This window comes from Melanostigma gelatinosum (assembly GCF_949748355.1).
Source record: "Melanostigma gelatinosum genome assembly, chromosome: 9".
Classification (NCBI taxonomy): Eukaryota; Metazoa; Chordata; class Actinopteri; order Perciformes; family Zoarcidae; genus Melanostigma; species Melanostigma gelatinosum.
Window position 1 is genome coordinate 199656 of NC_136642.1, and position 17483 is coordinate 217138.

General features: G+C 45.1%; 1 protein-coding gene across 1 annotated transcript; it reads left to right on the top strand.

Annotated features, from left to right (window-relative positions):
* Positions 1-114: 114 nt before the first annotated feature.
* aste1a (asteroid homolog 1a) lies at positions 115-15012 on the top strand (the record flags this gene model as incomplete). Its single annotated transcript, XM_079274582.1, has 6 exons — positions 115-241; positions 7528-8348; positions 9166-9465; positions 13139-13343; positions 13516-13660; positions 13855-15012. 6 exons carry the CDS (start codon positions 115-117, stop codon positions 14168-14170), a joined length of 1914 nt encoding a protein of 637 aa, XP_079130708.1. The 3' UTR covers positions 14171-15012.
* Between the last annotated feature and the right edge of the window lie 2471 nt (positions 15013-17483).

A 17483-nucleotide genomic window follows, 5' to 3' on the forward strand; every position in this document is an offset into this window, starting at 1 on the left:
GAGCTGCTGATCAAGGTGATGTCAGGAAAGTGAAACTTAAGGAAACAGAAAGGGAGCCTCAGACCTTTAAGTTCCAGATCCTCAGCACACCTGATCCAGAACGCAGGACGCAGGATGGGGGTTCGAGGTCTGTTCACTTTGTTGGAGGATCACCAGAGCATCTACCAGGACTTCCAGTTCACGAGCAGCCGGCTGGTGATCGACGGTTCAAACCTCCTCTTCGCGCTGTACTTCAGCTCCGGTAGGATTAAGTAAAAGTATTGTACTCTAGTAGTGCAGTACCGAACTCTAGTACAAAGAATTATACGAGGACAAAGTACTGAACTCTAGGACTTGGTGTTTTAATTGACTGCTGAGTTTTATTCATTATTCATTATTTATTATTATTCATTATTATTTAGTGATCAATAACAGACGTTAAAGTCACAAAGTCTGGGTCTTGATGCTGGTTTCTGTTTGAAGGTGTTAAAAGTTTTAAAGTTTTAAAAGTGACTAAAGTTTAAAACTCAGAACTGGTTCAGACTGGAACGTTTTCCTTCAGACCATATTTTAATAGTGAAGTCATTTGTTCTGATAATAACTGATCATCATTTTAGAGCCGCACTCACTAAGCCTCAGTTTAAAGCCAGTTTATGAACCAGAACTGTGATATAAAGAACAATAACATATAAAATACTCAGTCGAAGAACTTAGTCAACGGCTTAAAGACAGAAGAACCAGTGCAGTGGAACATGTTCTAGGTCATCCAATCAATGTCAGCAAACATCCCAGAATGATTAAATGCAGAAACATGAAGGTATCAAACACGTATGAATACTTTACACTTAAATATTTAACCTTTATTCCATGAAGAAAAGCAGAAAATAACACTTTGATAAACACGCCAGGACATCTTATTTTATTTATTTATTTGTTTGTTTTTCAGGGACAATGCACACTAATCAACAGTCACACTGTAAGTGAGCCAGAGAGGCTAATTTCCATCTGCTGTCCCCGCGAGATGTTTCAAGGCAGCATAAAATAACAACATCTCAAATTGAAACGGAGTTAAAATTCATAGAGAAACAGACAGAAACATATAGACAAAACCGAAACACAGCAAAAGAAAAGTGTACGACATGAAAGCAGAGCAGACATAACAGGTTTCAGCATGCGTCACGCAGAACAGACCCACCTACAGGACAAGCACATGTAACACTGAAGCACTTCACAGACACAGCAAACAATGGAAAATAGCAACGCTGATCAAGACTAATGCACATATAGATGAAACAAGCAGCACAGACAGCACATCAATGCTGGCACACCTGATTGACAACAAGCCATTTCTTGAAGTGATGCTTGAATGTTGGTACGTGTGTGTGCGTGTGTGGTGGCACAGCATTCCACCAGTGAGCTGCCTTCACAGAGAATGTAGATTTACTGAACGAGCTTGATGTGGAATGACACAATCACCTCTTGAAGCAGATCCAGTGAGTCTGCTGCTTTGAGCGCTTTGTTTAATAAAATGACTCAGTGGAGGCGGGGCCATACCGTGTACAATCTAAAAACCAGACACACATCAGTGAATTTAATGATGTTCTCCCAACTCAGGATATGATGTTTGGCGAGGATATTGCAGTGATGGTGACTTTGGGGTTTTTGATCAAGTGTTTTTAGGGCTTGTTTATGGAGAATATGAATGGATTTTAATGTCGTGCTGCTGGCTTGTGCCCAGCTGGTTAAGCAGGAGGTCAGATGGGGGACAATCATTGCATTAAAATACAATTCTGCAGCCCGCATGGTTAGACGGTGTCTTATATATCTAAAATTCATGAGATTAAATTTTAAGGCCGTTGTCACATGTTTTACCTGTTTTTTAAAAGAGAGATTAGAATCAATAAAAATTCCTAAATATTTAAAATCTGACTACCTGTAGCCTCTCACCAGCAACATAAACATCTGGCTCCGGTGACACTTTGCAAGCTCTCTTTGTGAAGAACATACAAACAGTCTTTTTAACATTCAGGTGACGGCAGGAATCTGCTGCCATTTATCATTGTGGACGTGAGTTTAAGTGCAGCTTGTTCTTTGTTCTTTGCATGCACATAAATCACTGTATCGTCAGCGTACATTTGAATATCACACCCATCGCAGACACCCGGCAAATCATTAATGTATAAACTGAATAACAAAGGTCCCAAAATAGAACCCTGGGGTACTCCCATGTTAGATCTTAGAGTAGATGATGTGACATCACCCACTCTGACACGCTGGGTTCTTCCTTCAAGGTAGGATTTCAGCAAGGCAAGAGACTCTCGGGAAAAGTTAAAATCGGACAGTTTGGTAATCAGGACATTGTGATTAACCGTATCAAAAGCCTTCTTCAGGTCAAGAAAAACCACTGCTACTACCCCCCCCCCCCCATTGTCCATTTGAAGCTTCACGTTCTCTCAGAGGAAGCAGTTGGCTGCTTCAGTAGAATGATGAGCCCTGTAACCAAACCGCACAGGATGCAGCTGATATGGAGAGCTGTAGAGATGTTTAATGAGTTGCTCTGCAACACATTTCTCAGCAATTTTGGAAACAGCAGGGAGGATACCGATTGGCCGATAGTTGGAGACATCGTTGAATCTCCTGACTGAAACATGGGTGTTACTGTGGCTGATTTCCATCCTTTCGGAAACACACATTGCCTGAGAGATTTGTTGACAATGCTTGTGATCGGGTGAGCGCGTGTGCCTTTATGTTCCTTTAGAAAAATATTGTCAATTCCATAAACATCTTTGGCCCTAGAGTTCTTGAGTGAGCCTAGAACTCTGGTGACAGTAGATTCAGAGACATCTTGAATAGAGAAGCACGGTTGACCTTCATTTACTGGTGTACGATCAAATTGACCAGTAATGGAGCTCCGAGTTAAAGCTTCCACTGAGTTGATAAAGTATGAATTGAAAGCTGTACAAATTACAACTTCATCTTGTGTAAGGCACCCGTTCACATTCATTTTAAGTTGCTTCTTTGAATTGCTGTTCTGTTTGTCTGTCAACTTCTTTATATTATCCCATATTATTGAAGAATTACCTCCTGCTTCATCAATGATCTTAATAAAAACATTAGCTTTTGCTTTTCTAAGTTATTTTGTTACCTGGTTTCTCAGCATTACGAATTTCTGCCGATCATTTCCTAATTTCGACTTTAGTGCCAGTTTTAACGCATAGTCCCGTTTATTCATTAAATTCACGAAATCACCCATTAATATAACCTCTTTGTCAAAGTCACATTCCTTTAACATGGAATTAAGCTGATCATGAAATTCACATTTGGATGATGGTGGTCTGTAGAGACAGATAAGAGTAAGAGACATTTGAGATGATAGTGACACTTTCAGACCAATACATTCCAATTTGACATCACTAGACCATCAATCTGGCAGCATTAAGGTGTTCTTTAACGTAAAACATTACTCCTCCTCCTTTGTCACTCGATCTATCTCCTCTAAATATATTGCATCCACGTACATTCAGAGCAACAGAGGGCCAGTTTATATGTAGCCAGGTTTCGGAGACACAGAAAGTCCAGGTTTGAATCCACAACAAGATGTTTTATTTGATCCATTTTAGGCAAGAGACTTCGAATATTCAAATGCCCCCAAACAGTCCTTCAGGTCTTGCGTGCGTATCCCAGAGCACCCGGCATGATTGACCGTTTTGAAAAGTTTATGTTTACGTAATCTTCTGATTTAGGCCACTTTGTTTCACTTTCGTTGTTACAGCGCAATGTTCGGAGTTTTCAATTTGTGGTGAGCAGGAATCCATATCAGGGTGTGAGTTAGTCAGTGGACGAAAATGATTGACAATTGAGTTTGTGTTATCAATGGGTAAAGTGTCTCCTCCGTCGCAGTATGTGTCGATGGTGTTGTTCTCAGGACTCACCCACTTGTTGGTGTTGACCCCAGACCGGTTGGTAGCTGGCATACTGCTGCTGGGACCTGGGCCTGACCCGGTGGTAGCTGGCATGCTGGTGTTGGGGCCTTGGTGTAGCCTGGTGGTGGCTGGTATGCTACTGCTGGGGCCTGGGCCAGACCTGGTGGTGGCAGAAAGTTTGTTTCTTCCATCCGGTAGTTCACATTTATCTGGATGAAGGGTAGCGCCACCAATGCATTGCTGTTGATCAGTAGCCAGCAGTCCCAAAGGGAAAATATCAGTTGGTTCCTTCCTTCCAGTACAATCATAGCAAACTTGCACTGATTCATGAAGATAATCCTTGGACACAGGACTTTCTTGGTCTAGGATAAGGTTTGCTAGTCTCAGTATAATATAATAATATATATATATCATATAATAATATATATATATCATATAATAATATGTCATATAATATATATATCATATAATAATATATATATCATATAATAATATATATATATCATATAATAATATGTCATATAATATATATATCATATAATAATATCTATCATATAATATATATATCATATAATATCCTGTATAATATAAAACACACACATATATATATATATAATATAATATCGTATAATATAATATGTTCATTTATTGAGATGCCCCTATGGACCTTGTTATAGGAGGTAAAGATCAGGAGAAGTAAACATGAAGTGTAATTATGAATACTGATGTTAAATTAAGCTATGATGAGTTTTCACTGTTAATTTAACATCTCTATTACATGTTGATGCCTCCATGACCAAGTTAAGCAGATGAGACTGAGGACAACTATGTAGAAGAGAAGATGTTCACTTTGTCTCATATGTAGCTTGACAGAGTTCTATGTGTGTCCTGGTGTTCTCATGTTTCCTTACCTCATAATCCCTCACTCCCTACCCTGGTGTTCTCATGTTTCCTTACCTCCTCATCCCTCACTCCCTACCCTGGTGTTCTCATGTTTCCTTACCTCCTCATCCCTCACTCCCTACCCTGGTGTTCTCATGTTTCCTTACCTCCTCATCCCTCACTCCCTACCCTGGTGTTCTCATGTTTCCTTACCTCCTCATCCCTCACTCCCTACCCTGGTGTTCTCATGTTTCCTTACCTCATAATCCCTCACTCCCTACCCTGGTGTTCTCATGTTTCCTTACCTCCTCATCCCTCACTCCCTACCCTGGTGTTCTCATGTTTCCTTACCTCCTCATCCCTCACTCCCTACCCTGGTGTTCTCATGTTTCCTTACCTCCTCATCCCTCACTCCCTACCCTGGTGTTCTCATGTTTCCTTACCTCCTCATCCCTCACTCCCTACCCTGGTGTTCTCATGTTTCCTTACCTCCTCATCCCTCACTCCCTACCCTGGTGTTCTCATGTCTCCTTACCTCCTCATCCCTCACTCCCTACCCTGGCATTCTCATGTTTCCTTACCTCCTCATCCCTCACTCCCTACCCTGGCGTTCTCATGTTTCCTTACCTCCTCATCCCTCACTCCCTACCCTGGCGTTCTCATGTTTCCTTACCTCCTCATCCCTCACTCCCTACCCTGGTGTTCTCATGTTTCCTTACCTCCTCATCCCTCACTCCCTACCCTGGTGTTCTCATGTCTCCTTACCTCCTCATCCCTCACTCCCTACCCTGGCGTTCTCATGTTTCCTTACCTCCTCATCCCTCACTCCCTACCCTGGCGTTCTCATGTTTCCTTACCTCCTCATCCCTCACTCCCTACCCTGGCGTTCTCATGTTTCCTTACCTCCTCATCCCTCACTCCCTACCCTGGTGTTCTCATGTCTCCTTACCTCCTCATCCCTCACTCCCTACCCTGGTGTTCTCATGTTTCCTTACCTCCTCATCCCTCACTCCCTACCCTGGTGTTCTCATGTTTCCTTACCTCCTCATCCCTCACTCCCTACCCTGGTGTTCTCATGTCTCCTTACCTCCTCATCCCTCACTCCCTACCCTGGTGTTCTCATGTTTCCTTACCTCCTAATCCCTCACTCCCTACCCTGGTGTTCTCATGTTTCCTTACCTCCTCATCCCTCACTCCCTACCCTGGTGTTCTCATGTTTCCTTACCTCCTCATCCCTCACTCCCTACCCTGGTGTTCTCATGTCTCCTTACCTCCTCATCCCTCACTCCCTACCCTGGCATTCTCATGTTTCCTTACCTCCTCATCCCTCACTCCCTACCCTGGCGTTCTCATGTTTCCTTACCTCCTCATCCCTCACTCCCTACCCTGGCGTTCTCATGTTTCCTTACCTCCTCATCCCTCACTCCCTACCCTGGTGTTCTCATGTTTCCTTACCTCCTCATCCTCACTCCCTACCCTGGTGTTCTCATGTCTCCTTACCTCCTCATCCCTCACTCCCTACCCTGGCGTTCTCATGTTTCCTTACCTCCTCATCCCTCACTCCCTACCCTGGCGTTCTCATGTTTCCTTACCTCCTCATCCCTCACTCCCTACCCTGGCGTTCTCATGTTTCCTTACCTCCTCATCCCTCACTCCCTACCCTGGTGTTCTCATGTCTCCTTACCTCCTCATCCCTCACTCCCTACCCTGGTGTTCTCATGTTTCCTTACCTCCTCATCCCTCACTCCCTACCCTGGTGTTCTCATGTTTCCTTACCTCCTCATCCCTCACTCCCTACCCTGGTGTTCTCATGTCTCCTTACCTCCTCATCCCTCACTCCCTACCCTGGTGTTCTCATGTTTCCTTACCTCCTAATCCCTCACTCCCTACCCTGGTGTTCTCATGTTTCCTTACCTCCTCATCCCTCACTCCCTACCCTGGTGTTCTCATGTTTCCTTACCTCCTCATCCCTCACTCCCTACCCTGGTGTTCTCATGTCTCCTTACCTCCTCATCCCTCACTCCCTACCCTGGCATTCTCATGTTTCCTTACCTCCTCATCCCTCACTCCCTACCCTGGCGTTCTCATGTTTCCTTACCTCCTCATCCCTCACTCCCTACCCTGGCGTTCTCATGTTTCCTTACCTCCTCATCCCTCACTCCCTACCCTGATGTTCTCACCAGGGTAGGGATCCGTCCCCGTTGTTTTAAAAAGCTGAATAAGTTATTAGCATGACGTCATGCAGCTAGCTAACCTGTCTGGTGTTCAGCTGGTGGAGAAGCTTCATGTGCTGCTTCCCTTTCCTGCTCGACTGCTGTCTGGTTGTGAGGTCAGGCTGATCTGATATCAGCTCTTTGGCCTGAAGGTTCTCCTCAAAGTTCTCCTCTCAAACGGGTCTTGGAGGAGGAGCGCTGGCGCTCGCCTGAGACTTCTCCTGACGAGAATGCGCAGTTTGGGGCCAAACGACTTTCGCCCCGAGCTGAATCTATTTGAGGGCGCTGATTGGCTAAATTGTACGTCAGTCATTTATATCTTTAATCAACAATTGGCTAAACTGCTTCATAGACCCGCCTCTTTTGGGCAGTTTCTCCAGCGCCCCAGCGCTCAGGACGTGCAGACAGGTGGCGAGGACGAACAGGAAAAGCAGATATTTTGTGCAGATATCATATTACTGGGTACATTCCATATTTCAAAAACACAAATATTGACAATTTGTAAAATGTTTTGTTTTTTGTGGCTCAAGGTGGGGCCAGATCAGGTCTGGACCAGAACCACGGTGGGGAGTACGCTTCATTTGAGGTCCTGATTGAGAAGTTCATCAAAGCCCTCAGAGACTGCAAGATCTCTCCGTACGTGGTTCTGGATGGAGGCTCGGACCCCACCGACAAGAAGCTCCAGACGGTGCTTAAGAAAGCCAAAGACCGGATCAAGAAAGCCCACGAAGCGGCGGAGAGCAACATGCTGAGAGACGTCCTGCCTCAGCTGGCGAAGCTAGTCTTCATCCAGACTCTGGACCGGCTGGAGGTCCCGCTGGCTCAGTGCTACGGAGAGGCCGACCAGGAGATTGCCGCCCTGGCCCGGGAGTGGAAGGTCCCGGTGCTCTCCGAAGACAGCGACTTCTGCATCTTCGACCTGCCGGAGGGGCTGCTGCCCCTCCGTCACTTCCGGTGGGAGGCGGTGCAGCAGGAGAGCGGTGGGCCGAGCTTCATCCCCTGTAAGAGCTACAACACCTCCAACTTCTGCATCGTCTTCGACCTCCAGAAGCAGATGCTGCCCGTCTTCGCCGCCTTGGCCGGAAACGACTACGTGAACCTGAGGACGGAGTCGCCCGTCAGCTGGACTCAGTTCATCCCGGAGAGGCTGCTCTGCTGGCTGGGACGCTTCCACTCGCCTCAGGAAGCCTTTGAGGCGGCGCTGGGGCTGATGGGAGATCTGAGCAGCACAAGAAAAGAAGAGCTGCTGAAGAACTTGCATCTGGGGATGGCGGAGTACCAGCTCTCCTCCTGCTCCCTGACCAAGTTCTTCATCCACGGGAGGGTGCCTCCATTCCCAGCAGCCGAAGAAGTAATTCAAATCTTAATTTTGCTTTATGAAGGCCAGGCCGTCAGGTAGTAAGACCTCACAGTTCGCGGTCGATCCTCAAGGTCTATCCACAGTTTATCGTTAACCGTCACAGTGTAAATAAAGTTTACTGTTAACCATCAGAGTGTAAATAAAGTTTACTGTTAACCATCAGAGTGTAAATAAAGTTTTACTGACTCAGTAGAACATGTGTTTCTAGTCTCTGGTCATGTTTCATTGTAAACAACCAATCAGAGGAGAGCTAGTAACGTTAGCAGCACCGCTAACGGCTAACCAACGGAGGTTCACTTCAGTTACACTATGATGCCTTCAGGCTCTGCTCAGTGAACATGAGTACTGGCTGAAGGTTCATTATAACGTTATCATGATGTGTTCATGTCATCTGTAAAATGTAGTTTTGGTGATAAACTAGAATAAATCCAGTAGTTTGAAGATGTTTTCACGTTAATATAAAACAGATATTAGAGATGAATTATGATGTTTAACTTCATAACACGAGCTCTAAGCTCATTATTATACTTCATTAATAACAATAAGGATTATAAAAATATAATCTATGATTTCCTTATTATTTGAATTGTGTTTTTATTTTAAGAACATTTTTTTATAAATTACTTATTGACTTCAGAACGTTGAAATTCATTTTGGGACGATGGATGTTTGTAGACCAGATCTCAGAGTGTGATGATCCTCTACTCACATTTAACATTAAAGTATGAGGACAATGAAGGAAGTATCCATATTGAATGTAGTTATGGTAGAAAGTCTTGAGTATAAATATAAATCTGTCCTCCTGCAGGTGGCGGCTCTCGTCCCGGTCTGGACTCGGCTGCCTCTGTTTCAGGCCCGGCTCCCTCGAGACCTCCTGGACGTCCTGCTGCTGAAGAGGATGTCTCTCGGTCCCTTCGTGGACCACAAAGACTCGCCCAGCGCTCACTGGACCTCCAGAATGCTGCGACAGGTGATGTACGGGCTGCTGCTGGGAGACGGGGGGGCGGTGACGGAGCGAGACCGAGACGGACTAGAGCTGGTCGTCACCACTGTCAGACCCACCTTCACTGAGACCTCCAGGGACCTGGTTCTGTCCTCACTGGATCAGGTGAGGTACACAACTACAACCGCACACTGATGTGGACCGGGTGAAGCCCACAGAATTTCTGCTGATTCGACTTTTTGTTGAAGCGAAGTGAAAAACAAGCGAGACTAAAAGACATGAATAAAAGCTGAATCATAATCTACCCACTTATAGTTCAACGTTATCCACAATCAATGGAACACAATCTAATCAAAAGGAACGTGTTCGTTATCAGCAAATATGAAAAACGAAATGATTGCCATCAATAGAATTATTAATAAGATTATTAACAATTATTAATAATAACGGGCTCCACCCTGAGAACAGGGACCCACGTCTCATAATTAGTATTCACTTCCAATGTCAACAGTCTGAGTGCTGATATCAGCTGTTATCACACACACACACACACACACACACACACACACACACACACACACACACACACACACACACACACACACACACACACACAATAACAGAGTTTATTAAGTTCTAATAATAATGATCGAGTCAACTAATCTAAAACTAACACCTACTATACATCCATGAGCAGCTATCCAAAGTCAACAAACGGGGGGGGGGGGGGGGGGGGGACCTGTTTCTCTATCAGACAGGAAGCCGGCTGGTGAACTGCGGTTTGGCCGTTATTCTGTTTCTGGTAAAGTCACAATGACAGCTTCACTCTAACTCAGCGGCTCCATCTGCGCGACTGCTGGAGGAGTTTGGAGTTTTAAAACGGAAACGATCTCCGTCCACACGGCGTTTCAGCATCATTCCAGATGATCTCCGCCTGAAAACAAATATCACGTGACTCTTCACGTGCACTGGGCGTGAAGGTGTAAAGAATCAATGTTTACTTCCTTCATAGTTTGTGTGTGGACTTCACAATAGTTAAGAAACAATAAGAAGAAAAGGAAAGTCCTCCGTTTTGTGTCCGTCCTCCTCAAAGCCGCTAACCGTGACTTCAGAGCTGGACACGCCGCCAAAATAAGAAATGTTTTCATATTTTGGCAACTAAAATGTGCATCACATCCTATTACGTCGCTGTCAAGCGCCTTTCCCTGCAGGTGGCTCACGATGATTTGCAGACCTCCGCCCTCGGTAAACTATTGGAAGCTTTTATGTTGAGCATGTTAAGAGGAAGCAGTGCTCCTGTACGTGTTTGGTGCTTTTATTGTGGAGGATGAGACGGAAAGAGAAAAATAGGTTCTGAAGAAGTGTGGGAGAAGTGAATACAGTTGCTGATGTCTTGGCGCAGATTACGGAGCCCCGTGTTTATTATTTATTTATTATCATAAAGTATAGTCGCAACATTGAACCATCAATGGATAAATCCAAAAGGAAGAGTTTGATTCTTCATTCTTTCACTGCTGGCTCACTGAGTGCTTCCACAACAAACAGCGTGATGAAGTGTCACGCTGCAGAAACTCATAAGAGTTTGATATTATTCTAACAGGTAAAACAGCAACAAAATCTCAATAATCGTCTTTATTCTTGTTCTATAATTTCATAAATACAACAAACTATAGTTTTTGTACATATAATATAACTATATATACAACTTTATAAGCTGTGATATCAAATAGCTTTTGTGGCTCCAGATGAATTTTATTTGGTGAAAAATAGAACAAAATGTGTCTTTGGATAGAAAAGGTTGCCGACTAACGCTGATCTAACAACACAATTACAGCAGCTTCTTCACAGCACTAACGGAACCCGGCGGTCCGTCAACTACACAGAAACACGTGAGAACAACACAGAAACACGTGAGAACAACACAGAAACACGTGAGAACAACACAGAAACACGTGAGAACAACACAGAAACACGTGAGAACAACACAGAAACACGAGAACAACACAGAAACACGTGAGAACAACACAGAAACACGTGAGAACAACACAGAAACACGTGAGAACAACACAGAAACACGTGAGAACGACACAGAAACACGTGAGAACAACACAGAAACACGTGAGAACACAGAACACGTGAGAACACAGAAACACGTGAGAACAACACAGAAACACGTGAGAACACAGAAACACGTGAGAACAACACAGAAACACGTGAGAACACAGAAACACGTGAGAACAACACAGAAACACGTGAGAACACAGAAACACGTGAGAACAACACAGAAACACGTGAGAACACAGAAACACGTGAGAACACAGAAACACGTGAGAACAACACAGAAACACGTGAGAACAACACAGAAACACGTGAGAACGACACAGAAACACGTGAGAACGACACAGAAACACGTGAGAACGACACAGAAACACGAGAACAACACAGAAACACGTGAGAACACAGAAACACGTGAGAACACAGAAACACGTGAGAACAACACAGAAACACGTGAGAACAACACAGAAACACGTGAGAACAACACAGAAACACGAGAACAACACAGAAACACGTGAGAACAACACAGAAACACGTGAGAACAACACAGAAACACGTGAGAACAACACAGAAACACGTGAGAACACAGAAACACGTGAGAACACAGAAACACGTGAGAACACAGAAACACGTGAGAACACAGAAACACGTGAGAACAACACAGAAACACGTGAGAACAACACAGAAACACGTGAGAACAACACAGAAACACGAGAACAACACAGAAACACGTGAGAACGACACAGAAACACGTGAGAACGACACAGAAACACGTGAGAACGACACAGAAACACGTGAGAACGACACAGAAACACGTGAGAACGACACAGAAACACGAGAACAACACAGAAACACGTGAGAACACAGAAACACGTGAGAACAACACAGAAACACGTGAGAACACAGAAACACGTGAGAACAACACAGAAACACGTGAGAACAACACAGAAACACGTGAGAACAACACAGAAACACGTGAGAACACAGAAACACGTGAGAACACAGAAACACGTGAGAACACAGAAACACGTGAGAACAACACAGAAACACGTGAGAACACAGAAACACGTGAGAACAACACAGAAACACGTGAGAACAACACAGAAACACGTGAGAACAACACAGAAACACGAGAACAACACAGAAACACGTGAGAACGACACAGAAACACGTGAGAACGACACAGAAACACGTGAGAACAACACAGAAACACGTGAGAACAACACAGAAACACGTGAGAACAACACAGAAACACGTGAGAACAAAACAAGGTCGTAAACACACCATGACCGCCGGGGAGACGGCTTCGTAGCGGGCGATGTGCTTCTTCTAGTTTCAACTTAAAGTCTCCGTGCGCAGAGAGGGAGTTCTTCTTCCTGATGACCGGCAACATGTCGACGTTAACGGGACGTAGAAGTTATCTGTTCTCTTCTTCAGGATCCATAAAAACAAGACATTCTATTGTCGGTCAAGTGAAGTTAAGACGATGACCGAGGTTTTCTCCAAAAACAACGTTGTTTGATAGGCGTGGGGCGGCTCAGAGTTTTATAGCTTCAGCAGCTTCCTGTGGAGCCTGTGGCCCTCGTCCAATGAGACCTCAGCGTTGACTTTAAATGAAACGTCACACGGCGGTGGGATTTAGTGTCGGGGGGGGGGGGGGGGGGGGGGGGTCTTAACGTGTAGACATGTAGGCCCACCATGTGCTCCGTATAGTGATGACTTCATTCGTGGCTCTGCTGTTGGATTCATGTCGAGATGATGCAGTTACACCCCCCTCCTCCAGGTGGCGCCCTCTCAACGTCTGAAGGTGTTGCTGGAGGCTCTTCAGGTCTCTGAGGACTCTCTGAACGGCCTGCCGCCTCAGCTGCGCCTCCCGGTGGCCGCAACCTGCTACTGGATGCAGAACGCTCAGCCTCCTCCAGCGATAGAGCTGCTGAAGGCTCTGCTGCTGCGTCTGAGTACTGGAGACCCTGTGAGACCCTCAGCAGGTAGAGACCACCTTATGATTATTATAAACAGAGACATAGAACAGATAAAGATCATCTTATGGTTATTAATAACTACAAACATAACACTTTAACATCACATTTAATTGTAGTTCAATGTAATGAAAATAGTAAGAACTAGCAGTACAACATGTAAATGGTGTGTGTGTTGCAGCTCTGCAGATTCAGAACCATCAGCATATGCACAAGCTGGACCTGGTCTTGGCTCACTCCTTCAACCAATGGCAGGGCTGCCTGAGAATTGGCATCCAGCTGAACCAGCTGCTGGGCTTCCCCTTACCTGAGCCCCAGATCTCCAGGTGAGCCTCCACAGAACACACACACAAACACACACAAACACACACACACCAGCTCCTTTATAAATAAATAAATATAATATATAAATATAAAACTGTTCAGTAGAGTACTGAATCAGAGTTAGTAGTTCTGTAAGTTTTACAGTTTGACAGGAAAAGTACTCCACACTCTCCTTGTTGTCCCTCATCTGGTCCAGGTTGTATGAGGGGCCGGTGGTCCACCAGCTGGTCCACAGGATGCGGTCTGGAGAAAACCTGTGGCAGTTTGTGAGGAACGATCATTCGAGTGTGAACCACTTTCAGGCCATCGTCGACCGGTTTCACACTCCGGAGAACTCAGAGACCCAGAAGAAGGCGTCACTTCCGGACGACCTGACCCCCCATCTGCAGCAGCTGTTCCTCCTGAACGAGGACCAGGAGGCTGAAGCTGAAGCTGCTCGGTCAGAGTTCAGGAGGTACAGAACTAGAGAGTGTCAAGAAGAGTTGAGATCACAGGAAAGCTGCCTTGAATGAGGGAATACATGTTCAAGATATAAATCCGGTTGAAGGGACACAAAGCGTATAATCATAGTTTGGTTGAAATCAATAATCATTTTATAGTAAGTGTGTACTACGTAAGGTGATTTAACAAATGTAAATCTGATTATAATAATAATATGTGTATCAGAGTGTGTGAGGAGAGAACAGAGTTAGGGGAAGTGAGGAAAGGAGGAGGGGAGCCGCCGAAATGAGATCATAAGAGATGTTTTGGGGTAGAGTCCGGTAACCGGACACACACGCGGAGCTCTGATTAAGCAAGAGCAGCCCAGAGGAAGTGAAGGTACTTTCTACAGCGCACACACACACACAATGATGTCATGTAAATCATGTGCCGAGTAGGGGAGGGGGGGAGACAAATAGCCCAAAACGGTAATATAAATCAAGCCGCAAGCCGGGATAACATCGCGGGAGCCTTCCAAGTGCTCCACGGAGAAGACACTGGACTTCGATCGACAGACTTCGTCTCTGTCCACGGGAAAGACGGAGAATCACTTCTCCCCTGTTTGACTTCAACAACTGGACAACGGATGAACACAGCCGCCCTAAAGACTTTGTACTGAGCCTGAAGCATCGCTGAACGGACTTCGTTGGCCGCGCAGGAAGGAGCCGGAGGTTCGGCCGGACCTTCGCTCCTAACAACTCCAAAAGGACTTTTTCACCGAACCTTTGAAATCCAGCTCCCACCGAACCGCCTCGGCATCGAAACTAATGAGTATAATCTAAGAAGAAAATTAAAGTAACGAATCAAGTGTAGTATTATTTTTCATGTGAGCTGTAGCTGAGCGCCTGCTAATATAACCTGCAATAAATATCTAATCTGCATTTAAAGTCAATTTCTCAAGTGCATTCATTTGCTGAAGTCGTAAAAGTTCCTCGTGGCAGTAAAAGGTTAAATCTATTGTATGTCTAACAACTGAGTTCTGAAAGGTTATCCTAGAGACCGGTCCACTTAACAACCCCTTACGGTTTTAGAAGTAATCCTAGCCGTTAAAACCGAATCTGGCAATTTACCAAGAGCCCGGATCCAGAAGAGGGAAGCTGCCATGACTGAGGCGACTGGCAGCAGCGCCCGGGGTCAGGGCGGCCCCTCGGCCGAGTACCAGAGGACGTTACCGGAGGAAGCCGGGGAGACGTCAGGAGTACCGGCAGTGAGCAGAGCCAGGCGAGTTTCCTCACAGAACACCAGCTCGCCAATCTTTTAATAGAGAGCTGAGTCAGTAGGTAGCCCCGGATCTAACAAGAGAAACAACCGGTGCCAGAACCCAGAACTGGCCCGCAAAAAGAAGTGCAGGGGCTGGGACCGCCTCTGAACCCCAAAACCCTCCATCCACCGACCTCCTCCTCGCCTGGAGCTTCTCGCTCTGTTTACTGTTTACATGTAGTATGTTTATGTACATTTATACATTTATATTTGTTCAGCACTACGTTTCGTAGGTTCAGCTACGATCCTGTTCAAATTTTTCAGCGTCCGGTTCGTTCCAGCTTGTTCTCAGCTCAGTTTTTGACGGATATTTGGGATTTGACCAATCATAAACCAGCGCAGTGCATTCTGGGACATGTCAGGGTTTTTACACTTTTTAATCTTTTAGACTGATCTGTTGTTATTTCATACAAACATATGATCATAATAATAATAATAATAATGAATTTTATTTGTAACGCACTTAAATCTCAGAGTGCCACGGAGCCAGTACATAGTAAAAACATAGTAAAAACACAGTTAACAATAAAAATAAAATAAAAACCAGTGAATGAACAGAAACACAAAAGAAATAACTGACAGTGATTTAGGTCAGAAAGGCTTTCCTGAATAGAAAGGTTTTTAGGCCGGTCTTAAAGAGACCAGGGTCTGTGTTGCCCTTAGGTGGTCAGGGAGACTGTTCCATAGGCGTGGAGCTGCCGAGCCAAAGGCGCTCATAAATATATTCATACGTTAGAAGAATCCACCAAACGGTGAACTTCTACTTCTAACTCATCATTACGAATAATATATCGCTCCCGTGGGTACGTTTGATACATGAAGTACTAACAATACTTCTACTGTAGAGGAGAATTCAGGACTCTTGTATTGCAGTAGTATTACATATATATGTATATATATAATATATATATAACATATATATATTATATACATCTATATATCATATATACATATATATAATACATATACATATGAATAGGAATCAAAACAAAGTAAGCTTCTTAAAAAGATTCATAGAACTTTTGTTCTCATTGACACTCATCATAAATAAAACAGAAGATAAAGAGAGACCGATGTTTCTTCTGTTTTACTTTTGCTTTTCAGAAACTGCTCAAATGTTTAATTCTGCTGAGTCGAGAAGCTAGAAGTACCCCCTACGGTCTACGGTCTGACCCCATATACGGTCTACGGTGTGACCCCATATACTGTCTACGGTCTGACCCCATATACGGTCTGACCCCATATACGGTCTACGATGTGACCCCATATACGGTCTACGGTGTGACCCCATATACGGTCTACGGTCTGACCCCATATACGGTCTACGGTGTGACCCCATATACGGTCTACGGTGTGACCCCATATACGGTCTACGGTGTGACCCCATATACGGTCTACGGTCTGACCCCATATACGGTCTACGGTGTGACCCCATATACTGTCTACGGTCTGACCCCATATACGGTCTGACCCCATATACGGTCTACGATGTGACCCCATATACGGTCTACGGTGTGACCCCATATACGGTCTACGGTCTGACCCCATATACGGTCTACGGTGTGACCCCATATACGGTCTACGGTGTGACCCCATATACGGTCTACGGTGTGACCCCATATACGGTCTACGGTCTGACCCCATATACGGTCTACGGTGTGACCCCATATACGGTCTACGGTCTGACCCCATATACGGTCTACGGTCTGACCCCATATACGGTCTACGGTGTGACCCCATATACGGTCTACGGTGTGACCCCATATACGGTCTACGGTCTGACCCCATATACGGTCTACGGTGTGACCCCATATACTGTCTACGGTCTGACCCCATATACGGTCTGACCCCATATACGGTCTACGGTGTGACCCCATATACGGTCTACGGTCTGACCCCATATACGGTCTACGGTCTGACCCCATATACGGTCTACGGTGTGACCCCATATACGGTCTACGGTGTGACCCCATATACTGTCTACGGTCTGACCCCATATACGGTCTGACCCCATATACGGTCTACGGTGTGACCCCATATACGGTCTACGGTGTGACCCCATATACGGTCTACGGTCTGACCCCA